Source organism: Microcaecilia unicolor, chromosome 1 (genome assembly GCF_901765095.1).
Source record: "Microcaecilia unicolor chromosome 1, aMicUni1.1, whole genome shotgun sequence".
NCBI lineage: Eukaryota > Metazoa > Chordata > Amphibia > Gymnophiona > Siphonopidae > Microcaecilia > Microcaecilia unicolor.
In genome coordinates this window covers 401,701,280-401,726,658 of record NC_044031.1, presented here as the reverse complement: position 1 = coordinate 401,726,658, position 25,379 = coordinate 401,701,280, and the positions used below count along the sequence as shown (strand labels likewise).

Here is a 25,379-nt window from a genome sequence, read left to right as displayed (position 1 = left end):
GCCTTGAGATCATTGACAAGTTCCCCCCTTTTAGTTGTAGGCTGATTTCTAACCTTCCTCATGATCAAGGATACCCCACGAGGTGAGATTTTGCGTGGAGCCCCAGATCTTTGTCGATTGACAGTCATTTTGTACTTCTTCCATTTTCTTACTATGGCACCAACAGTTGTCTCCTTCTCGCCCAGCGTCTTACTGATGGTTTTGTAGCCCATTCCAGCCTTGTGCAGGTGTATGATCTTGTCCCTGACATCCTTAGACAGCTCCTTGCTCTTGGCCATTTTGTAGAGGTTAGAGTCTGACTGATTCACTGAGTCTGTGGACAGGTGTCTTTCATACAGGTGACCATTGCCGACAGCTGTCTGTCATGCAGGTAACGAGTTGATTTGGAGCATCTACCTGGTCTGTAGGGGCCAGATCTCTTACTGGTTGGTGGGGGATCAAATACTTATTTCCCTCTGCAGAATGCAAATAAATTCATATACTTTCCACAATGTGATTTTCCGGATTTAATTTGTGATGTGCTATCTCTCACTGTTACCAATAACCTACCCTTCAATTATGGGCTGCTCATGTCTTTGTCAGTGGGCAAACTTACAAAATCAGCAAGGGATCAAATACTTATTTCCACCACTGTATACAACAATTAAGAATAAGAAAACAAAAAGCTTTGATTGCACATTTCTTCACACCCTTTGTTACAGCTATTCAAAGGCCAAAGACTGGAGAAAGGCTATGAGAAAACTTCAACATGACTGAATATCCCTCAGAGCACTGCAAGAAACCCCACTGTAAAGTAGAAAGTGTTCAGCATAACCAAGACACTGCTTCAGTCAAGCCATCTCTCCAAAATCAGTAGACATGGGTTAGTGCTAACAAATTATTCAATGCAATTTTCTCAGCCTCCAACAGAAACTCTTTGTTGTCTTCCATAAAGAAACTAATGTCAGTGATTTACTGTGGGGCTACTGTCACTCCGCTAATACATTTGGAAAACATTTTTATCTCAAAGGTTTATCGCCTTCTAACGCTGCATATTCATTATTCTGTTAACCTTGTTACATTTTGTGGATAAAATATGCTTCACCTTCCGTTTGGAAAGATTGTCAAACTTATGTAAATAAAAGCAGGTATGTTGAATGGAAGAGATTCCTGTAGCAGCCCAACTCTTCTTATCCACCCTTTAGAACAGTCAGTACTTATATCTTCTAGGCAAGCGAGAAGTGAATTTTCCTACCTATACTTCAAAAATGTTACCATTACTACTTGTTTTTTGGGGTTTTTTTAAGTAGTACAAAAGCCCACCTGTCTTATTAGCTCAAGGTCAGGTATGAAGACAGAGGCAGACCCTTCCTTCTGACATCACAAGCAGAAGTACTTAGCATCCCTAGCTTCTTCTGTAATATAAAACGATGGTCAGTGCCTAAAGAACTTTTGGGCCTACTAATTCTCATTGGTCAGGATTCTGTCTTTCTACTTTTTAGCTTGATTCTGCTAAAATCTCCTAAATTGATATTCAAAATGATTAACATTAGTTTGTCTTCAGGATATATTCCATTCAGCTGGAAAAAAAATTATTCACCCTCGATAGAAAGCGCCAAGGCTTGATGATTCTAATTAATTTTTGGCCCATTACAAACTTGTCCTATATCTAACCATGCGTTCCTGGGCGACTGTTGGCTCCCCCCCCCCCCCCCCAAAAAAAAAAAAAAATATTAGTTAAAAAGCTGCTCTCTCTCCTTTTTAAATGTTAGTGCCAGCAGCCTGGTTCCATCCTGGTTAAGGTGGAGACCATCCTTTCAGAGCAGGCTCCCCCTTTCCCAGAATGTTGCCCATTTCCTAACAAATCTAAATCCCTCATCCCTGCATCATAGTCTCAACCATGCATTGAGACTTTGGAGCTCTGCCTGCCTCTTGGTTCTGCGCATGGAACGGGAAGTTTTATTTTATTGGTACCCATATGTGCCAAGACAGCCGGCTCCACCCCAGCACCATCTAAAATCCTATCTAGGTGAAGCTTGAGATCCGCCACCTTCGCACCAGGCAGGCAAGTGACCAGGTAATCCTCACGTACACCAGCCATCCACCTATCTACATATCTAATGATCAAATCGCCAATTACAACAGTTGTCCTAACTCTTTCCTTCTGGACAGAAGCTCCTGGAGACACATCCTCAGTGGGAGAGGATATTGTTTCCCCTGGTGGGCAGGTCCTGGCTACAGGATTACTTCTTACTTTTCACCAGGATGATGCTCTCCGTTTAGGAGATCTCCCTCCTCCAAGGCAGCACAGGGGCTGCCAGACTGTGTTGGCCTCTAGAGAGGTTTAGCGAGCTGGAAATTTATACCTCTGTAATTATGTTTAAACTGTGGTTCCTGATGAAGCCCTGATGTGGGTGAAACGATCTGGGCCCCGTTGAAAATTACTAGTTGGAATGTGGGGTTACCAAGCCAGCCTTAAGAAAGCTAAGTTTATTTATGCAATGCTGTAGCTTGGAGAGATTTGTATATTCAGCAATGTTTTGAACTATAGGTTCTGTTATGAACAGTCCTGATTTAACATAGGTGGGATAATATACCCTATGAAAGAGACAAGATCACAGGCACATAAAAATCTCACGTAGATATCAGTGTCCTGGTGGTCAGACCTTTGTTTCTGAGGGTATTTCCCACCGGTGAGTTATTGCTGTACATTTATTTTACACGACCCTTTGAGAGTGTAATTGGCTGTTTTTCAGTCTTTGCTGTATTAGATTACCCTAGTAGGATTAACAGCCCATACTGTTACTTCACGAATTGTTTGATTTCTCTACTACATCCCTGTAGGCTTCCTCTATGTACCTCTCTGTCTCCCTCAGCTCCTCCAAATCTGCTACTCTAGCCTCAAGAGAATGGACTTGTTCTCTGACAGCTAGCAGCTCTTTGCATCAAGCACGCACATAATCTCTTGCCAGCTGGGAGATAATCATACATGTGACACTCGGTGCAAAAAAGACTGGATAGCACCCCTCTCCTTGCTGGACTGCCGACTGTATCTTCATATTATTGATTTGTGTAAGAAAAACTTCTTAAGGTACTAGGGATATTAGATTAATATAAAGAGCCTTAATATTATACAGTATATTGTGTGATTTATTTAGTATTTGCTTCTCAGAAATAATTAATTCCAACTAAACTCTGTAATACAAATTCCCCTCTTATTATCATGATTAGAATAATTGACTAAAAATTAAGACTATAAATGAAGAAATGTGCTAAGGGTGGGCGGGAGTTGGGGACTTGAATGGAGATGCTTTGCACAGTGATCACATCAGTCAGTCTCTGTCTGGGTGAATTTCTGATCTCCAAGAGTCCATATTTCAATCAAGGTGGACCACAAGCACTACCTGTGTTTTTGTGTCCTAGGGTGACATTTTCAGTTTTGGGCTCTTCTGTTCAGCATGGCAGCTGCCCCTTGCACCTTCTCCAAGGTGATGGTGGTGGTTGTGGCTTACTTGAGCTGCCAGGACATTCGCATCCATCCCTGTCTGGACAGTTGGCTAGTCTAGGTTGAGACTGTGGTAGACTCCCCAGCAGCCACCTCTTAGACCATCCTGATACTGGAGTACTTGAGCTGGGTGGTGAATCAGGCGATGTCGCCCGTCACATGCTGGAATACATGAGGGGGGGGGGTCTGCTTTGATGTGGCTCTGGGAGTGGTCTCTCTCATGAAACAGCACATGGGCAAATTGCTTCTTGGAGCAATTAGTCCAGTAACCAACATGAAGGAAAACCATTTTAGATCCAGTCCTTGGTGGCGTGCAGGGCATAGTGCGAGAGGTAACAGTGTTGGGTCCCCAACATGATCAAGTTTGACTACTAAACAGAATGAAGCCACAAAGAAAATCTACTACCAAAAATACTTTAATGCCTCTGTATCGCTCCCTAGTGCAACTTCACCTTGAGCACTGCATTCAATTCTGGTCACTGTATCTCCAAAAAAAAAAAAAAAAAAAAGTTATAGCGGAATTATAAAAGGTTAAAGAAAAACAACCAAAATTATGAAGGGGATGGAACTCCTTTCCTATGAAGAAAAGCTAAAAAGGTTAAGAGGGTTCTTTAGCTTGGGAGAGAGACAGATGAGGGGAGATATGATTGAGGTCTACAAAATCCTGAGTGGTGTAGAATCAGTAGAAGGGAATCGATTTTTTTATTACTTCCAAAAGTACAAAGACTAGGGGAACACTCAAGGGAGTTAGATGGAAATACTTTTGAAACAAATAGAAGGTGGTTTTGGCTGGTTTTGGGGCCCTACATACGATGCCTATCCCACCGGGTGAGAATTCTCTTACTTAATACTATGCCCTTATAGGCAGGGTGGGGGAAGATTACCTTAGGTTGCTGTGTTCCTAGATAATAGGAATTACTCTTTTAGGGTGGGAGGGAGGATGGGAAGGGGGGAATAGAGGAGGGTATGGTTTGGGGACTATGGTAGTTCATGTAGAAGGGGAGAGTCAGCAGAGATCGGCTTCTCCTAAATTGGGTTTATCTGTTTGTTATTATGGACTAGAATGGTTCTGAGGGGGGAAGGGAATTATTGAGTTATATTGCTAAATGCATAACAAGGGAGGTTGGGGGGGGGGGGGGGAGATTATAACACAAAAACTCTTGATGACAAGCTGTAAACTATTTCATACAGTTTTATTATCTGTACAGTTGTGTACTGAATGGTTGAACATGTTATTCCTTTTTGGTCACCAATAAAAATGTTTCTAACTAAAACAAACAGGGGGAAATATGTTTGAACTCAACAAATAGTTAAGCTCTGGAACTCTTTGCTGGAGGATGTAGTAACAGTTGTCAGTGTATCCGGGTTTTAAAATGTTTGGACGAGTTCCTGGGGGAAAAGTCCATAGTCTGCTATTGAGATAGACACTTACATGAGAACATAAGAGCAGCCATACTGGGTCAGACCAATGGTCCATCTAGCCCAGTATCCTGTTTCCCAAACAGTGGCCTTCCAGAAACCCAAATCATGGCAACACTCCATACCACAAATCCCAGAGCAAGCAGTTGCTTCCCATGTCTGCCTCAATACCAGATTATGGACTTTTCCTCCAGAAATTTGTCCAAACCTTTTTTAAACCCAGATACGCTTACCACTGTTACCACTTCCTCCAGCAAAGAGTTCCAGAGCTTAACTATTCGTTGAGTGAAAAAATAATTTCCTCCTATTTATTTTTAAAGTATTTCCATGTAACTTCGAGTGTGCCCTAGTCTTTATACTTTTGGAACGAGTAAAAAAAAAATTGATTTACTTCTACTTGTTCTACACCACTGAGGATTTTGTAGACCTCAAATCATATCTCCACTCAGCCATCTCTTTTCCAAGCTGAAGAGCCCTAAACTCTTTAGCCTTTCCTCATAAAAGAGGAGTTCCATCCCCTTTATCATTTTAGTCACTCTCCTTTGAACTCTTTCTAATACCGCTATATCTTTTTTTGAAATATAGTGACCATAACTGAATGCAATACTCAAGGAGCGGACATACCATGGACCGATACAAAAGCATTATAGTAGTTTTGGTCTTATTCACTATTCCTTTCCTAATAATTCCTAGCATCCTGTTTGCTTTTTTGGCCGCTGCCGCACACTAAGAAGATTTCAGAGTATTATCTACAACGACACCCAGATCTTTTTCTTGAGCGCTGACCCCCAAGGTGAACCCTAGCATTAGGTAACTGTGATTCGGATTATTCTTTCCAACGTGCATCACCTTGCATTTGCCCACATTAAATTTCACCTGCCATTTGGACGCCCAGTCTTCCAATTTCCTAAGGTCTTCCTGTAATATTTCACAGTCCGCACGTGTTTTAACAACCTTGAATAGTTTTGCATCATCTGCAAATTTGATCACCTCACTAGTTGTTCCGAATTCCATATCATTTATAAATATGTTAAATAGTACCGGTCCCAGTACAGATCCCTGCGGCACTCCACTTTTCACTCTCCTCCATTGAGAGAAATGACCATTTAACCCTACCCTCTGTTTTCTGTCCAATAACCAATTGCTAATCCACATGAGAACCTTGCCTCCTATCCCATGACTCTAACTTTCTCAGGAGTCTCTTATGAGGAACTTTATCACAAGTTTTCTGAAAATCTATATATACTACATCAACCGGCTCACCTTTATCCACATGTTTATTTATGCCTTAAAAGAAATTAAGCAAATTGGTGAGGCAAGACTTCCCTCAGCTGAACCCATGCTGACTCTGTCCAATTAAACCATGTTTGTCTACGTGTTGTATAATTTTATTCTTTATAATAGTTTCCACTATTTTGCCAGACACCGACATCAGGCTTACCAGTCTATAATTTCCCGGATAACCCCTAGAACCCTTTCTAAAAATTGGTATCACATTGGCCACCCTCCAATTTTCAGGTACTACAGACGATTTTAACAACAGGTTACATATCATTAACAGCAGATCAAGAATTTCATGCATGAGTTTTTTGAGCACCCTTGGATGTATTACTACGCTTTAATTTGTCAATTTGGCTCAGTACATCTTCCAGGTTCACCGAGATTTCTTTCAATTCCTCCGCATCATCACCCTTGAAAAGCATTTCCGGTACAGGCAGATTTCTTACATCTTCTTCCATAAAGACAGAAGAAAAGAATTCATTCAGTTTCTCCGCTATGGCCTTGTCCTCCCTGAGAGCCCCTTTTGCTTCTTTGTGATGTAACAGTTCCACAGATTCCCTCGCAGGCTTTCTGCTTCTGATGTACCTGAAAAAGTTGTTACTGTGAGTTTTAGCCTCAGTGGCAAGTTTCTCTTCATATTCTGGATTGGCCACTGTTGGAAACAGGAAATTGGGCTAGATGGAGCATTGGTCAGACCCGGTAAGGCTATTCTTATGTTCTTATGTGTAGCTTCCAAGCGGAGTACTCAAACCCCTCCTCCGGAAAGGAAGGCAAACAGACCTCCTGGATTACAAAGAACAGAGACCATCTTGGGCAGAAAGGGGGAAACAGTGCCGAATGACAGAGTCCTCTGAAAAAAAGAGGAACGTGTCTCAACAGGACAATGTCTGCAACTCCAAGATCCTATGGGCCAAAATGATCGCCACAAGGAATACAGCCTTGAGGATAAAATCCTTCATTGAAGCACACCATAAGGGCTTGAAGGGAGCCCTGGAGAGCACACAAAGAACCAAATTCAAGTCCCAGGAAGTGGGCATATGAGCGATCCCATACAAAAACTGGGCTACATCACCATGCACTACCAGGGGGAGGCTCTTAACTTTGCCAAGAAAATTGGAAAGGGCAGCCATGTGGACTCTGATGGAATTCAGTGCCAGACCCCGATTGAAACCTTACAAAAAAAGCTAAGACAACAGAAATCTGTGCCTTCCATGGAAAAAAAGCCCGTTCAGCATACCATTGCTCAAAAACATAATCCAATGATGTGGAAGACTTCTGGCACTTAACCAAGAAGGAAATCACTGCAGATGAAAAGACGCACCTCATCAACCGCTGCCTTTCAAGGGCCAGACCATCAGCCAGAAGAGATCTGGATCTTCTATTTTCACCGGTCCATGACGCAGAAGTCTGCAGCCCCTGGGTAGATAAAGTGGCTTGGCCACCAGTAAGCGCACTAGATCCAAATAATACAGCTGATGGGGCCCAATCCGGAGGCACCGGAAGAACAAGATGAGGATGGTGTGCTATTCTGTACAGTCATAAAAGAGAGGGAAAACAGCATACAAATACAACCAAGCAAACAAAAAAAGCAAACACTGGGCCTTCAGGATTGAGAAAAATGTAGTCCTTTAATATGACAAAGGGCCATGTTGGATCTTTGTCATATTAAAGGACTACATTTTACTCAATCCTGAAGGCCCAGTGTTTGCTTTTTGTGTGCTATTCTGTACAACAGCAAGTCTATCAGAGGCCATATAGAGAAGACATACAGGGGCTCCTCCACTTGCCAAAGCTGAACCAGGGCATCTGTCCCCTGTGAGGTTGCCTCCCTCCGGCAGCTGAAAGTATCATTCTGTCTCTGTATTGGAGTATATAGCATGGAAGTTGAACACTGCCTAGCCCCCAATGGTCATGAATGAGCCAATAGGTTTCTAGCCCCAGCTCCCACTCCCTGGGGTCTAACTGGGAATGACTAAGGAAATCTGCTGCCTCTCCCCCCACTGGCAAAAAAGAGCCCCCCACTGGCAGAGACTCACAGCTTTCAATGTCATCGTCTGGCTCCAGAGGCTGCTGCCATAGCGCCCAAGAGCTGCAGGTAGTTCCAAACCTTGGGAGTCAGTAGTTCACAGGATATCTGAGCCTGTAGATTTGGTGCTCGATCCTCCAGGCCCTAGGTGGGGAGCAGGTGACATCAGATAACCCGAACAATGGTGTGCCCCCCCCCCCTCCGATGCTGCATTGGCCTGGATCAACCAACTGTCCATGTAGGGATGTACCTGGATACCCTGGCACCTCAAATGGGCCACCACCATGATTACCTTGGAAAAGGTGTAGGGAGCAATAGCCAGCTCAATCAGCAGGGCCCAAAACTGGAAAAAGAGCCCACGCACACAAAAGCGGAGATACCACTTCTGATGCTCCACAATAGGAATGTGCAGATAGACCTCCATGAGGTCCAGAGATATCAAAAACTCACCTGGACGAACCAAGGTGATCACTCCCTTTAGTACCAGGATTGGCCGGAAGGAGCAGCCCTTCTTTGGGATCACAAAATCAATGGTAAGTACTAGCCCTTGCTTTGCCAAGGGAACAGGTTCCACGACTCCCAAGTCAAGCAAGTGTTGTAGTGATTGCCTGTCACTTTAGCTCTGAGCCACAAGGGAACAACCCTGAAAGTGTCTGGCATGGTGCGAAACTCCAAGTAATATTCCTCTACGACTACCTCCAGAATCCAACGACTACCTCCAGAATCCACTGATCTGAGGTGATGTCTTTCTACCACCACAAGTGGGTCCACAACTTGTCCCCTACCTACACCATTGAAGCTCCTGCACAGCCAGAGGGGACAGAGTCACCAGCTTGTGTGGGCCCACGAAAGGAGCCCGACTGTAAAGGGTCTATCCGAACCTGAGGCCAAGAACCCCAGGAGGTGAGTAGGTCTAAGGCGGCCTGCTTCCCTGCGGCCTGCTTCCCTGGAGCAGCCTCAAGCAGCCAAGGACCTCTGGAAGCCTTTCTTCCTTAGCTCAAGGAGACAGAGGCCACGATTCCCCAGTGTCTTTCACCAATTTCTCCAAGTCTTGCCTGAACAGTCAGCATCCCCTCTAAAGGGCAGTTGACTGAGGAACTTGAAGGCCACATCTGCAACCTAATGAAGGAGCCACAGTAAGCACCACCCGACCAGAGAGGTGGTCACTGACCAGGAGAAAAGATGGATCAAATCATAAGAAACGTCTTCCAGGAAAGACACACCATACCCAGATTAGAAACTTTTAGAGAATCCGGCACGCCAAAGGAAAAAGCAACAAAACTGCTGCTCTATCTGCTTCTCATGAAGCTCATGGAGCTGAAGCCCCCTGCATGGGGACAACTGACTTCTTGGTTAACACCATGACCAGCGCGTCTGCCTTGGGTTACAACCAGTACCTCACAAAGTTCTTGGGAGAGAAGGCATACAGATGATCTGGGGCCCTGGCCCCCTTGACAGCCCCATCAGGTGATTCCCATTCTGCATCATGTGAGTAAGGGCCTTGTAGAGAAGAGAATGCATTGAGGGCCCACTGAGACCCTCCAACAGGGGATGCCCTTCCAAAGGATCTACAGCAGGAACATTATGGATCCCCAGGGATGTAGCATTGTCAATGAAATGAAAAAGCTCGCCCCCCCTCCCCCCCACAGGAACAGCTGAATCACATGAGAACACTCCTCTTCCTCCTCCTCCTTTTGGGGAAGAATTCTCCTCAAAATTCAAACCTGAAGAAGACTGGGTGTCACTGAGAGACCCTCCTGATCTTCAGTGGAGCCACTTGGGGCACTGTGAGCCCTCCAGTCTTCCCTGTGGTGCTTGGCCCCTAGAATGGGGTCTGGGCTAACATCACAGAGGGGCAGAAATGGGCAGAAAGGGAAAATTAGGTTCTTACCTAGGTAATTTTCTTTCCTTTAGTCACAGCAGATAAATCCATTAACTGATGGGTTGTATCCGCCTACCAGCAGGTGGAGATACAGAACACAAAGACCGTAGTGCCTCTAGGATGGCTAGCCCCAACTGCCTTCAGTATTTGAGATTTCCAAAGCAGAGTGAACCATAAAGTTATAACATAAACTTTCCTCACAACGAACAATCGCCCCATAACAGGAGCATCAAAGGAGGGACGATCTCAACCTTCTGTAGTAGAACATCATGTAGAAATTCTGATAACTGTTTTCCAACTTCTCCCAATGAGATTTATATCTGCATAAAAGATCTGAACAAAAAACAAAGTCAGACAGGGAAGGATCATGGATTCATCTGCTGTGACTAAAGGAAAGAAAATTAACAAGGTAAGAACCTAATTTTCCCTTCCTTGTCATCAGCATCAGATGAATCCTTTAACTGATGGGATGTACAAACGCAATCCCTAAATAGGGTGGGAACAGGTCACACCACGAGCCAAAACTTTAGCTCCAAAAACAGCGTCCTGCTTCGCTGCAACATCCAGCCTCTAATGCCGGAGAAGAGAGAGCTGAGAAGCCCAAGTAGCCGCACTACAGATCTCTTGATGAGAGAGTGCACCCATTTCAGCCCACGAGGAGGAGATGGCTCTCGTGGAATGTGCCTTAAACGCTTCAGGCAGAGACCAACCTGAAAGCAGATATGCAGCAAAAATGACTTCCTTGAGCCAACGGGCTATAGTGGTCTTAGACGCCGGGCCTCCACGCCGAGGACCTGACAACAAGACAAAAAGGTGATCAGAAGTCTTGAAGTCATTTGACATCTGTAGATACTGCAAGAGTGCCCTGCGGAAATCCAGAAGATGTAACTGCCCAAAGGAGTCCGGGAACTCTTCCCAAGAAAAAGGAAGGAAGAAAAATGGGCTGGTTCAGGTGAAACGCTGAAACCACCTTAGGCAGGAAGGAAGGCACTGTACGTACCGTTACTCCGGACTCCGAGAATTGCAGAAAACGGTCCCGACAGGACAGCGCCTGCAGCTCAGACACACGTCTAGCCGATGCATGGCCACCAAAAAGACTGTCTTGAGAGTCACATCCTTCTCCGACGCTCGCTTAAGTGGCTCAAAGGGCGAACACTGAAGAGCCTTCAACACTAGCCCCAGGTTCCAGGCCGGATAGGGCAACTGGACGGGAGGACAGAGCCTAAGCACCCCTCTGAGAAATCTGGCAATGTCCAGATGTGCAGCAAGGGATAAGCCAGCGACTTTCCCTCGATAGCATGATAATGCTGCCACTTGCACCCGCAGGGAATTGTAAGCCAGGCCTTTTTGTAAGCCCTCCTGCAAAAAGTCCAGCACAGTTGAGACTGTAGCTCGCCTGGGTGTGATCGCCTTTGAAACACCCCACGCCTCAAATTTGCGCCAGATCCGAGCATAAGCTGCGGAGGTGGACCGCATGCGGGCCAGCAAGAGAGTGGAGATGACCTTGTTAAACTAGCACTTGTCTCTCAATTGCGCCCTCTCAATAGCCAGGCAGTAAGACCAAATCGGCAGGGATCCTCCATAGACACCGGACCCTGAACCAACAGGTTCGGCACCAGGGGCAAATGCACCGGAGCGTCCACCAACATCCGGCGGAGATCCACATACCACGGATGCCTTGGCCAATCTGGAGCGATGAGAATCACCAGACCTCGGTGCTGTCAAATCCACAGTAGGACTCGTCCTATCAAGGGCCAAGGAGGGAACACATACAGGAGGCCCGAGGGCCAGGGTTGAGCCAGAGCATCCAACCCCCACCGAGTGAGGATCTCTCCTTTTGCTGAAAAAGTAAGATACTTTGGCGTTTGCACTTGACGCCATTAGATCCATATCGGGAGTCCCCCATTTGGCACAAATTTGAAGAAAAACGTCTTCTGCCAGTTCCCATTCTGCCGGGTCGATTTGATGCCTGCTGAGAAAATCGGCTTGCACGTTGCTCTGACCTGCTCTGTGAGCTGCTAACAGAAGCTGCAGGTGGAGCTCGGCCCAGGAGCAAATCTGAGCGGCCATCCTAAGATTAACAGAGGAGGCCTCACCTTCAGCAGGATCATGGATAAATCCTTCTTATCTGTTCCCTCCTCCACTACTGCCAACTCCAGACTTCGCGCCTTCTGTCTCGCTGCACCCTAAGCCTGGAATAAACTTCCTGAGCCCCTACGTCTTGCCCCATCCTTGGCCACCTTTAAATCTAGACTGAAAGCCCACCTCTTTAACATTGCTTTTGACTCGTAACCACTTGTAACCACTCGCCTCCATCTACCCTCCTCTCTTCCTTCCCGTTCACATTAATTGATTTGATTTGCTTACTTTATTTATTTTTTGTCTATTAGATTGTAAGCTCTTTGAGCAGGGACTGTCTTTCTTCTATGTTTGTGCAGCGCTGCGTATGCCTTGTAGCGCTATAGAAATGCTAAATAGTAGTAGTAGTAGTAATCATCAATCGAGAGGGCCTGCAAGGCGTCAGTAATGAGAGCTGGCAGCTTGTCGCAGTGGAAAATCTGGACCACATTGGTATCATCCAAATACAGTGGCAAACAGGCACCCTGCTCTGGATCATCCATCCCTGAGGGCCTACCAGATCCCTCAGACTCTCCACAGCCTGAACACGGGGGGGGGGGGGGGGGGGGGGGGGGGGGGGGGGGGAGGAGGATATGCGCCACTTTCAGATGGGGAATTTACCCGTCTTTGTTTAGCGTCTTTCCAACGCTCGGGGGAGGAAATAACATCTGAAGTCATCTCCGGGGAATCAACACCCGGAGGGAAACCAGGATGCAACGCAGTGTCAGACACCTGCAGCAGAGTTCTTTTCAGCATGAAAGCCTTATGCATTAAAACCACAAACTCAGAGGAGAAAAATTCACCCTGACCCTCCGTCTCCGAATTAGGAGTAACGGATGTAGGAGCTCCTCTGGCAGCCTCTAAACGAGGCGTCCCCATGCACTCAGACTCCTCCACAACCACGAGGGTCGAGACATGCAGCACTTCCAAAATGGTGCCCACTGCCAGCTCCATCGAGCGGGAAAAAACATCGCTCGCCATGCTCATACTAGTGTGAGCATCTAATGAGCACGTTTTACACAGCCCCACTGCTGATCTACGTTTACCACAACGGGAGCAGCGCTTAACTCCTTCAGCAGCCATCATCTGACAGGACGGGAATATAGCAATAAAATGGTGGTTTCGCGCCCAAACTTACCCCAATCGGAACAGCATCCTCGGGACCTCCCCGGAGGAGCTGGGCACCACTCTTATCTCAGAGGACCGAGTCTACGAGCTCCGGTCAAGTTGCACAGAACCAGAATCTCTGGAAAAAGCCTCAGCACAGCCACGCAGTAAAAGCGCTTTTTTTTTTTTTTTAAACAGTGTGAGGAAAAGTTGGAGGCAGGCAGCAACAGAGGGACTCCGGGAGGCGGAGGGAATGGGTAAGGCAGGAAAAGGGCGAACCTATATACCTTCAAAGTGGGCACCACCAGCCACAACACCCCTGCTCAACTGGCAAAGCACAGGAGCCACCCCAGCCAGTCTGAAATCCAGGAGCTGATCAAGCTACATCCACACCTGCTGGGAGATAGAGAAATACTGAAAGCAGTTGGGGCTTGCCGTCCTAGAGGCACTTTGGTCTTTCAGTGTTCTCTATCTCCACCTGCTGGTAGGCGGATACAACGTATCAGTTAATGGATTCATCTGCTGCTGATGACAAGGAATGGCCCATCACAAGAGGTGCAGAGGGAGCTGGCAGCTGTACTCAGCTGCCCACTCTTGCAAGCAGGACAGTGCTTGCTAACAGACATGCCCAGCCATGTGGCTGGCACGTGCAGACATGCCTCAGTCAGGCTGATCTTAGTACAGGGCCCCAGCGTCTTCATTGTCCCCCTGCTCTATGCGAGTGTGCTTGGGTTTTGGTTTTTTAGGCAGAATTTGTTTTTTCTTTTGCTTTAAACTCAATTAGCTTTATTCTCTAATAGAGGGAATAAAGCTAAGCCAGACAGATCCAATTTTTGTAAAACAATGCCTGGGAGATGCTGGGGAGCCCAGGGTAGAAAAGGTGAAACAGTGTGTATGGGCAATGAGGGCAGGACCAGCAGAGTGGGGATCTAGGACAGGGGCCAGGAACAGCAGCCTAAAAAAAACTATCATCTGCCAGAGGTGGAGAAAATATTCCCACAACTTTCCCCAAAGCACCATCAGGTTGTACCAATGGGTTCACTGGAAAGGCTAGTTTTTTCACTACCTCCATCTGCTGGTATGAAGGGGATAACACCTAAACAACAAGGAATTATAGATCTGAAAAAAGTATTGTTTTAGTTAACACAAAAAAATAAAGAATTTGCTACAAGAAAATAAGGCATAGCCAAATTTACAAAACGTTTGAAGGACAGGTCTATCAACCATTATTTAGCTAGGTAGAATGAGGACTGTACCTCCTGATTCTGAGAGCAAGCAGCATGAAATGGACTGTCTTATTTGGGATGTGTTTGGTATTTCAGATGACCTAGACTGGCCATGGTCAGTAACAGAATGTTGGGCTTGATGGACCATTGCTCTAACCCAGCATGATATTTAATTCTTACCTGTTGGAATTCAATTGAATTTTAGGGAAGCAGCTTGTACAATTCAGTTCACACAAACAGTGAAATTAGAAAGTGTGTACCAATAAATAAGCCAACAGTGCTTACCATTTGGATTTTTGAAACTCCCATTAATGCCATCACTCTGTCTCTTCTGTGCAGTCTTGAACTCCTTAAGAGACAGGTAAAGCACCTTTCGTACCACTCTCTCTTCAGACCATGGAATCCCATCACTGTCATCCTGAAGTAATACAAGAACAAGAAAAACAAATATTTTTACAACAGAACACTAAAAAGGATATAAAACACCATGAAACACATGTGTATGTGAAAATCCTTAAGTAAACAAGATCAGAGTCAATCCAGTTATCAATTTGGTTAACAGACTGATAATGTAACACACAGATTATGTCATGGACAAACTATAGATTATGTGTGGGGGATGTAATTACATGCATTTTGAGTTCAAATGAAATGAACACCAGGGCTGGGGAGTCATACACCAAACCTTCAACTCTGATTCCTCTATTTTTCTACTGTCTGACGCAGTCCACAGCTCTGATTCCTACTGATATTAAGCTCTAAATTGTTTTTGGTTTGGATCTTCTGATTTTTTTTCTCCTGCTGCAGTTTCAGATGCTGTGGAGGACTTGCAGCCTATCTGCATATCCTCACAGCCTTCTCTGGGATGACTTCCAGGTCCCACCCCAACCCAGCCGGGGCCTTCGCAGTGGCGTAGCTAGGGTAGTTGACACCCGGTGCCGGTCATTTTTTAACATCCCCTCCAAAAATCTAGTACTAGGCATGCCGAGAATACAAAACACCCAGGACCTATAGAGCAATTCTACCATACCATAAGCAGTCATTTCTACGAATCACACAAGGAAAAGGAAAGCATCTTAAGGGAAAATTAGGTTCTTACCTTGGTAATTTTCTTTCCTTTAGTCACAGCAGATGAATCCATTACGAATGGGTTGTGTCCACCTACCAGCAGGGGGAGATAGAGAACACTGAAAACCATAGTGCCTCTAGTACCGCTAGCTCCATCTGCCTCTCTCAGTATTTTGAAGCTTCCAAAGCACTGTTAAACCACAAAGTAGCATAACATGAACTTTCCTCACAGGGTACACCCCAGAACAGGAGCAATAACACAAAGGAAGAACGAACTCAACTTCCTGTAGTAGAACAGAAATCCTGAAGACTGTTTTCCAACTTCTCCCAATGAGGGAACATGTCTGCAGGAAAAACTGAACACAAAAGAGAGTCAATCAGGGAGGGATCATGGATTCATCTGCTGTGACTAAAGGAAAGAAAATTACCAAGGTAAGAACCTAATTTTCCCTTCCTTGTCATCAGCAGCAGATGAATCCATTACGAATGGGATGTGTATCAAAGCAATCCCTACATAGGGCGGGAACAAGCCACACCAAGCGCAAGCACTTGTGCTCCAAAAAGCGCATCCCTCCTGGCAGCCACATCCAGACTGTAATGATGGGCAAAAGAGAGCTTAGAAGCCCCAGTAGCTGCACTACATATCTCTTGAAGAGAGAGTGCTCCCGTCTCAGCCCAAGAGAAAGAAATCGCTCTTGTGGAATGTGCCTTAAAGGCATCAGGCGGAGGCCAGCCAGATAGCAGATATGCAGAAAAAAATGGCTTCTTTAAGCCAACGGGCTATAGTGGCTTTAGACGCTGGAGACCCTCTGTGAGGACCTAACAATACAAAAAGGTGATCAGAGGTCCTGAAAGCATTTGACATCTGCAGATACTGCAACAGAGCCCGGCGCACATCCAGGAGGTGCAACTGCCCAAAGGATTCTGGAAACCCATCCCTAGTAAAGGAGGGCATATAGATAGGCTGGTTTAGGTGAAACGCTGAAACCACCTTAGGCATGAAGGAAGGCACAGTACGTACCGTTACTCCGGACTCTGAGAACTGCAGAAAAGGGTCTCGATAGGACAGCGCCTGGAGCTCAGATACCAGTCTCGCCGATGCAATGGCCACCAAAAAGACTATTTTCAGTCACATCCTTCTCCGAAGCTCGCTTCAGCGGCTCGAAGGGCGAACAGTGAAGAGCCTTTAATGCTAAGCCAGGTTCCAAGCCAGACAAGGGGCCCGCACGGGAGGCCGGAGCCGAAGCATCCCTCTCAGAAACCGTGCAATGTCCGGATGTGAAGCCAGGGAGAGGCCAGCGAACTTCCCCCAAAAGCATGACAATGCTGCCACTTGAACACGCAGGGAATTATAGGCCAAGCCTTTTTGTAAACCATCCTGCAGAAAGTCAAGTATCGGCGAGACAGAAGCCCGCATGGGTGTGATCGCTTTAGAAGCACACCAAGCCTCAAACTGGCACCAGATCCGAGCATAGGCAACAAAAGTGGAATGCTTGCGGGCCTGCAAGAGAGTGGAGATGACCTTGTTAGAATAGCCCTTGTCAATCAATTGCGCCCTATCAATAGCCATGCCGTAAGACCAAAGCGGGATGAATCCTCCGTGGTCACCGGGCTCTGCGTCAACAGGTTCGGAACCAGAGGCAAAGGAAGGGGAGCCTCCACCAGCATCTGCCGGAGGTCCGCATACCACGGCCGCCTGGGCCAATCCGGGGCAATGAGGATGTACTCCTTAATGTAGCCGAATTCGCAGGAGAAGCCACCCTATTAAGGGCCAAGGAGGGAACACATACAGGAGGCCCGGAGGCCAGGGTTGAGCCAAGGCATCCAACCCCACCGAGCGAGGATCTCTCCGTCTGCTGAAAAAGGACGGGACTTTGGCATTTGTGCCTGACGCCACAAGATCAGTTACGGGCTTTCCCCATTTGGCACAGATCTGAAGGAACACTTCGTCTGCCAGTTCCCACTCTGCTGGGTCGATTTGATTCCTGCTTAGAAAATTGGCTTGCACGTTGCTCTGATCTGCTATGTGAGCTGCTGACAGAAGCTGCAGATGTAGCTCGGCCTAGTGGCAAATTAGAGAGGCCTCCGTGGCCAGTGTTTGACACAGAGTGCCGCCGTGTCGATTTATGTAGGCCACTGCTGTTGTGTTGTCCGACAGAACTCTGACAGCCAGTCCCTCCAGGGTTTTGTGAAAGGCCAGAAGCGCCTGAAACATCGCTCTCAGTTCCAAGCGATTGATGGACCACCCCGTTTCCTCGGGTGTCCATAGACCCTGGGCATAGCTTCCCTGGCAATGTGCTCCCCAGCCCTTCAGGCTGACATCCGTTACTACCAGTCACCATTCGGGAAGCGCTAGCGGCATTCCTCGCCGCAGCATGCTGTCTGAGAGCAACTACTCCATACTGAGTCGGGCCGCAGGGAGCCACGCGAGTCTGCGTTGATAATCCTGGGACATCGGAGACCATCGTTGAAGCAGGGCAATCTGCAAAGGTCTCATATGCGCTCTCGCCCATGGCACCACTTCTAAGGTGGCCGTCATCGACCCCAACAGCTGGACAATGTCCCAAGCTCACAGGTGAGGCATCCTCAGGAGCAGACGGACCTAATTCTGAAGCTTGCACCGCCTTTGGTCAGGTAGATAAACAAACCCCGAGGCCGTCTCGAACAGGACCCCCAAAAATTCTAGAGATTGAGAGGGGGTCAAGTGACTTTTGGGTATATTGATGACCCAGCCCAGAGATTGCAGTACTGAGACCACTCTGGCTGTAACCTGATGACTCTCTTCTACAGAGTCTGCTCTGATGAGCCAGTCATCTAGGTACGGGTGAACCCGGATACCCTCTTGCCTGAGAAAAGCAGCTACTACCACCATTACCTTTGAAAAGGTTCGGAGAGCTGTGGCGAGGCCAAAAGCCAAGGCCTGAAACTGGAAATGTCTTCCCAACACCGCAAATCGGAGGAACCGTTGGTGCGGGGGCCAAATAGGTATGTGCAAGTAAGCTTCTTTTAGGTCCAGGGACATGAGCAACTCTCCTGGCTGCACCGCCTCAATGACGGAGCGCAGGGTTTCCATACGAAAATGCCGCACTCTCAGAGACTTGTTGACTTCCTTCAAGTCGAGAATGGGCCGAAAAGACCCGCCTTTTTGCGGCACCACAAAGTAAATGGAGTAACGACCGCAGCCGTGTTCGGTGGGAGGTACAGGGATCACCGCCCCAAGGTGCAACAAGACTTGAAGGGTCTCCTTCACCACCGCCCGTTTGACAGCAGTACCGCATCAGGACTCCCAAAACACGTCTCTCACGGGGGCATTGAATTCCAATCCGTAACCTTCTCTGATCAGGTCCAGGACCCACTGATCTGAGGTAATCTTGGTCCATTCCTCGAGAAAGAGGGAAAGGCGTCCTCCTACAGCTGTAGCGGAGGAGTGGACCGGCGTCCCATCATTGTGGAGGACGGCCCTGAACTCCTGGCCTAGCACCAGCCGCTGCGGATTGCTTGTCCGAGCGAAAGGAGTTCCTCTGCTGAAAACGGGCACGTTGAGTAAACCCAGCAGAGCGCCCCGGGTGATACCTTCTAGTTTCATGGAAGCGAGGTCTAGAGGAGGAGGGAACCACCTGACCCTTGGAAGAAGGCTGCGGCTTATCCTCAGGTAACCGCTGGGGTTTAGCATTCCCAAGGTCTTTAACAATCCTCTCCAACTCCTCTCCAAATAACAGAAGGCCCCGAAGGGCAACTTCACCAGCCTTTGCTTAGAGGCCGTGTCAGCCGCCCAATGCCGTAGCCATAGAAGGCAGCGGGCGGACACCGCCACAGACATCTGTTTAGCTGAAGCTTTGACCAGATCATAGAGGGCGTCAGCTAAAAATGACAAGGCTGACTCCATGCACGGTGCAACCTCAGCGAGGGACTCCGCACCATCCACGGGCTGTTCCACTGCCTGTTGTAACCAAGAAAGGCAGGTTCGAGCAGCATAAGAACTGCAAACAGACGCCCTTGCTAGGCCCGAAATCTCAAAGGACCGTTTAAGTGCTGATTCCAGCCACCGGTCCTGAATGTCCTTCAGGGCGACCCCTCCCTCTACTGGGAGGGTGGTCTTTTTTTCTCACAGCCGTAACTAAGGCATCCACTTTAGGCATCCCACAACGGGCAAAGTGCTCCTCACTCAGAGGGTAAAGATGCCCCATTGTCCTGACCACTTTCAAGGGCCCCTCTGGGTCAGCCCATTGAGCAGAAATAAGCTCTTGGATGGAGTCATGCAAAGGAAAGGCTCGAGCAGGCTGCTTAGTACTCGCCATCCTCGGATTACCAGAGGAGGCCTCGCCTTGAACAGGATCATCAATAGAGAGGGTCTGTAAGGCATCAGAGATAAGCGCTGGCAGCTCATCGCGGTGGAAAATCCGAACCGCAGTGGGATCATCCAGATCCACTGGCAAACTGGCACCTTCCTCTGGCTCCTCAGACCACGAAGGCCTGCCAGATCACTCAGAGTCCCCACAGCCTGACCACGGGGGGGGAGGGGGGGGAGGGGAGGTGCGCCACTCTCCGATGGGGAATTTACCCGTCTATGTTTAGCGTGCATCCAACGCTCAGGGGCATCCACTTCTGACATCTGCCCCGGGCCATCATCAGTTGGAGGGAGACCAGGTAGCAAAGCAGTGTCAGACACCTGCGACAGAGCTCTTTTCAGCATGAAGGCTTTATGTGAAATAAGCACAAACTCAAGGGAGAAAAACTCACCCTGACCTCCCGTCTCCGAATCAGGAGCTACGGGGGACGAAGCTCCTCTGGTAGCCTCGGCCTAAGGCGCCCCTCTGCTCACAGACTACTCCGCAACCGCTGGGGTCGAGCCATGCGGCGCTTCCAAGATGGCGCCCGCTGCCAGCTCCATTGAGCTGGAACTCATCGCTCGCCATGCTCGTACTGGCTCTACCGTCTATACAGCATGTTTTACAGAGTCCCGCTGCTGATCTGTGCTTGCCACAATAGGAACAGCGCTTAACTCCCTCAGCAGTCATCGCCGAAAAACAGCAGAATAAAATACAAAATGGCGGCTTCATGCCAAAACCACCCGATCGGAACGCAGTCCGCGGGCCCTCCCCCCGGAGGAGCTGAGTACCGCTCTTACCTCAAAGGACCGAGTCTACCGAGCTCCGGTCACGCTGCACGTCAGTAAAAGCCTCAGAATAGCAGCGCATAAAAAACATGTTTTTTCCCCCCCCAGGCTGTGAGGAAAGTTGGAGGCAAACAGCTACAGAGGTACTCCGGAGGCAGTAGAGGGTGGGAAAGGCAAGGATAGGGCGAACCTATATGCCTACATCCACAAGGGGAAAGTGGGAAAGGCAAGGAAAGGGCAAACCTATGTGCCTGCATCCACAATGGGAAAGGCAGGGAAAGGGCAAACCTATGTGCCTTTAAAGTGGGCACCACCAGCCACAACACCCCAGCTCAACTGGCCAAGTACAGGAGCCTCCCCAGGCAGAAATTTTCAAGGAGCTGAACAAGCTGCGCCCTACCCTGCTGGGAGATAGAGAAATACTGAGAGGCAGATGGAGCTAGCCGTCCTAGAGGCACTATGGTTTTCAGTGTTCTCTATCTCCCCCTGCTGGTAGGTGGACACAACCCATTCGTAATGGATTCATCTGCTGCTGATGACAAGGAAACACTACAGTGAGCACTAGCACATCAATTCACCAATTGTAAAACAAAACCAGACAGAATAGTACAGATCGTCGATCCTGCACAGTCAATGCCAACTGAAAGCCATGTCTTTTTCACAAACACAGATACACCCTAATCCACTATAGAATAAGTAATAATAAACTTTCTATTTAGACAAAAATTAAACTGACACCCCCCCCCCCCCCCCCAAGATGCCAGACTCTGCATACAATGCAACACCACAGAAACAGAAAATGTCCCCTAGTACTGTGCAAAATATAAAGACAGCAGATGTAAATTTGAAAAAAAAACTAAGAACCAATCACCACTTTACAAATTGGACTAATACATTTAGCTTTCAGAGGCCAAAACATCCTTCCTCAGGTCAATACAGTATAGTGCTGTTACAGTATCCTATCCTGGCCTGAGAAAGGGGGTTTTGTTCTCTGTTAGCCAAAATGTATTAAAATTAGTCCAATAAAAAGATTACCTTGTTTACATGTTCTATTATAAACATTTATTAACACAGCTACAATACTACTTTATGCTAAAGCAAAAAAATAAAAATATATATTTTTATTTACAGTTTGTTGTCTATGGTTTCTGCTTTCCTCATCTTCTTTTCACTGTCTTCCATCCAGCATCTGTCTTTGTTCTCTCTCTGCCATCCAGTGCCTGCCCTCTCTGCTGTCTCCTCCATTCAATGTCTGCCCTCTCTCCCTGCTCCTTCCATCTACATCTGCCCTCTATCTCTGCCCCATCCATCCACCATCTGCCCCTGTCTGCCCTCTCTCTCTCCCCCTTCCATTCACTGTCTGCCCTTTCTCTCTGCCCCTTCAATTCACCATTTGCCCTCCCTCTCTCATCCATCCAGGGTCTGCCCCCTCTCTCTGCTCCTTTTTTTCAGCCCCCAGTTCCAGCCCCACTATCCCACCAGTCCCGAGCTTCAGCCCCCAGCCACTTCTCCCTGTCCCCTTTTCTCTCACCAATCCCGAGCTTCAGCCCCAGCCACTTCTCCCTGTCTCCTTTTCAGCCCCCAGTCCCCACAGTTTCAGCCCCCACCCCTTTTCAGCACCCCAGTACTAGCCCCCTTATCCCACCTACCCTCCTTTTCAGCCCCCAGTTCCAGCCCCCTTCATTCCAATGCCTTGCATTAGGGTCCCCCTTTTCAGCCCCAGACCCATTCTCCCACCTGACCCAGGCATGCCCGATTTTCCCACCAGCCTCAGGCATGGCCCCTTCTCAGACCCCAGTTCCAGCCCCCTTCTCCCATCTGAGAACCCCACACCCACCCCCAGGCCCCTTCTCCCATCTGAGAACCCCCACCCCCTTCTCCCATCTGGGAACCCCTTCTCCCATCCCCACACCCCATCTGGGCACCCCATCCCCCTCTCCCATCTGGGCTCCCCATCCCCATCTGGGCTCCCCATCCCCATCTCCCATCTGGGCACCCCATCCCCTTCTCGCATCTGGGCACCCCATCCCCTATCCTGGCACCCCGATCCGACTCGCCTACCAGCTCCGTCGAGACGACAGCCCTCTTCTCCTGCCACCACCCTGCCTTTTAAAAAAAATCTATAAAGCGGCGTGGCAGGCAGCACCTCGCGTCTGCCCTGCTTGTAAAAGAAGTAGATCTCCTCATCATCGTCAGGCCTTCGCTCACTGTGTCCCGCCCTCGTGGAAATAGGAAGTTACCTCAGAGGAGGGTGGGACACAGTGAGGGAAGGCCCGATGATGACGAGGAGATCTACTTCTTTTACAAGCAGGGCAGACGCGAGGCGCTGCCTGCCACGCCGCTTCACTGATTTTTTTTTTAAAAGGTAGGGTGGGAGCAGCGGGAGCGGAGCACCCCCCAACCAGCTGACACCCGGGGCAGACCGCCCCCACTGCCCTGCCCTTGCTACGCCACTAGGCCTTCATTCTAGGTGCCTAGAGCTTCCACCAGCTGCCTTCCAGGTGCTGTGGGGGACTTACAGTCCATCTGCATATCCTCACAGCCTAGTCTGGGGTGACTCCCAGATCCACCCCTATCTACCCAGGGCTTTTGTGCCAGCTGCCTAGCGCTTCTACCAGCTGCTGTGCAGAATTGGAGCCCATCTGCATATACTCACAGCCTTCTCCAGGTGCTGTGCACTTAACAGCACACAAGACATCTTCTCTAAACTGTTTGTATTTTCTCTTTGCTATTTCTTATCGCTCCAGTACAGTTTCTCTTCTTGGTACTTTCTCTTCCCAATCTCTTCCTCCATAAGAAACTACTGTATACTGCTGGAACATCTCACCATCCCTTTTTTCTTCTCCCTTTTTCTCAGCTCTCAACCATTGTTTCCTTCTTTTCATTCAATGTTTCATTGCTTTCATTAAACCATCTCCATTCTGTCTGAGTACATCTTGTCTTTGTCACTGTCGTATTGCCTCTCCTACTCCTCTCCATCTTCTCTTGCTCTTTCTCCTGCTCTCTGTTGGGGATATCAATCCCAATCCTGGTCCTCCACATCAGCTCTCATCCTGTTCGTGCAGGTCACACAGTGATGTCTCCAATCTAATTTCTGTTCCTTTCCTCTTCCTCTCATGTGCTCTGTGGAATGCCCGCTCCATCTGTAGCAAGCTTTCCTACATCCACGACCTCTATCTCTCGTACTCTCCATCTGCTTGCCCTAACCGAGACTTGGCTTTGCCCTGTAGAATCTGCTTCAGCTGTGGCCCTTTGTCGTGGAGGTTACCTTTTTTCCCCATACTCCTCGTCCAGATGGCCGCGGAGGTGGTGCCAGGCTTCTACTCTCACCCCCTTGTAGATCTCAGCCTCTTCCACCTCAGTCTCACTGCTTTTCTTCCTTTGAAATCCGCTCCATCCGTCTATTCACTCCTCTACCTCTCCAAGTAGCTGTCATTTATCAACCCCCTGATAAGTCCCTTTCTTCCTCTCTCACCGACTGACTCCTGGCTTACCTTCTTTCTTGAAACTTCATCTCTTTCCCTCATTCTTGGGGGGATTTTAACATTCGTGCTAATGATCCCTCTGACTCTTAAGCTTCTCAGTTTCTCGCTTTAACATCCTCTTTCAGTCTTCAACTGTGCTCCACTATCCCTACTCACCAGAATGGCCACTGTCTTGATCTTATCTTCTTCTCCAAATGCTCACTCTCTAGTTTTTGCATCTCAGCTCCTCCCTCTCTGACCATCATCTGATAACACCCCCCCCCCCCCCCAGTCCTGTCCAATCTCCAATACATTTAGAAGTCTTCAGGCTACTGACTCTTCTACTCTAGCCTCCAGTATTTCAAACCTCTTCTCAACCACTATGTTATCCAAGTCTGTCAATGAGGCTGTCTCTTCCTATAATACTATTCTCTCCTCTGCTCTGGATACTCTCGCTCCTCGCATTCCCCGTTCTGTAAGGTGTACCAAACCCCAGCCTTAGCTGACCTCTAGAATCCGCTACCTACATTCCTGTGCCCGATCTGCTGGATACACTTGGCTGAAATCCCATGCCGACTTCATACATTTCAAATTCTTGCTGATCTCCTTCCAGTCTGCTCTTTCACTTGCCAAACAGGACGTACATCCAGTTGACAAACTGCCTTGGCTCAAACCCTCGGCGTCTCTTTGCCACACTGAACTCTCTCTTCAAAGTGTCTTCACCTCTAACTCCCCCTTCACTTTCTTCCCAGAGTCTGGCTGAGTACTTTCATAAGGTTCACAAAATTAACTTTGAATTCTCAAGTAAGTCACCTCCACCTCTCCTTCCCTCAGTCCATTCTCTCAACCCTTCTTCAACCCCTGGCTCCTTTTCTTAAATCACTGAAGAGGAAATTGCACGTTTTCTTTCCACCTCAAAACTGATTACCTGTTCCTCTTATCTTATTTCCATCCACCTACTTAGAAGGGATGACAGTAGGAAAGAGAGTGCTGTCATATTCTCAACCTTTCACTTTCCACTGCAACTGTTCCTGATACCTTCAAGCATGCCGTAGTTACAACACTCCTCAAAAAACCTTCATTGGACCCTACCTGTCCTTCCAACTATCGCCCCTCCTCCCTTTCCTATCCAAGATACTTGAAAGTGCTGGTCACCGCCTTTGTCTTGACTTTTATCTCAAGTCATTC

The 25,379-nt window shown here is 47.9% G+C and overlaps 1 protein-coding gene across 1 annotated transcript in view; it reads right to left on the bottom strand.

Annotated features, from left to right (window-relative positions):
- The window catches only part of JARID2 (jumonji and AT-rich interaction domain containing 2), a 538,197-nt gene that overhangs the window by 403,519 nt on the left and 109,299 nt on the right, over positions 1–25,379 (bottom strand). The window contains 1 exon segment of the mRNA XM_030211245.1: positions 14,829–14,961. Coding sequence (XP_030067105.1) covers positions 14,829–14,961 — 133 coding nt within the window.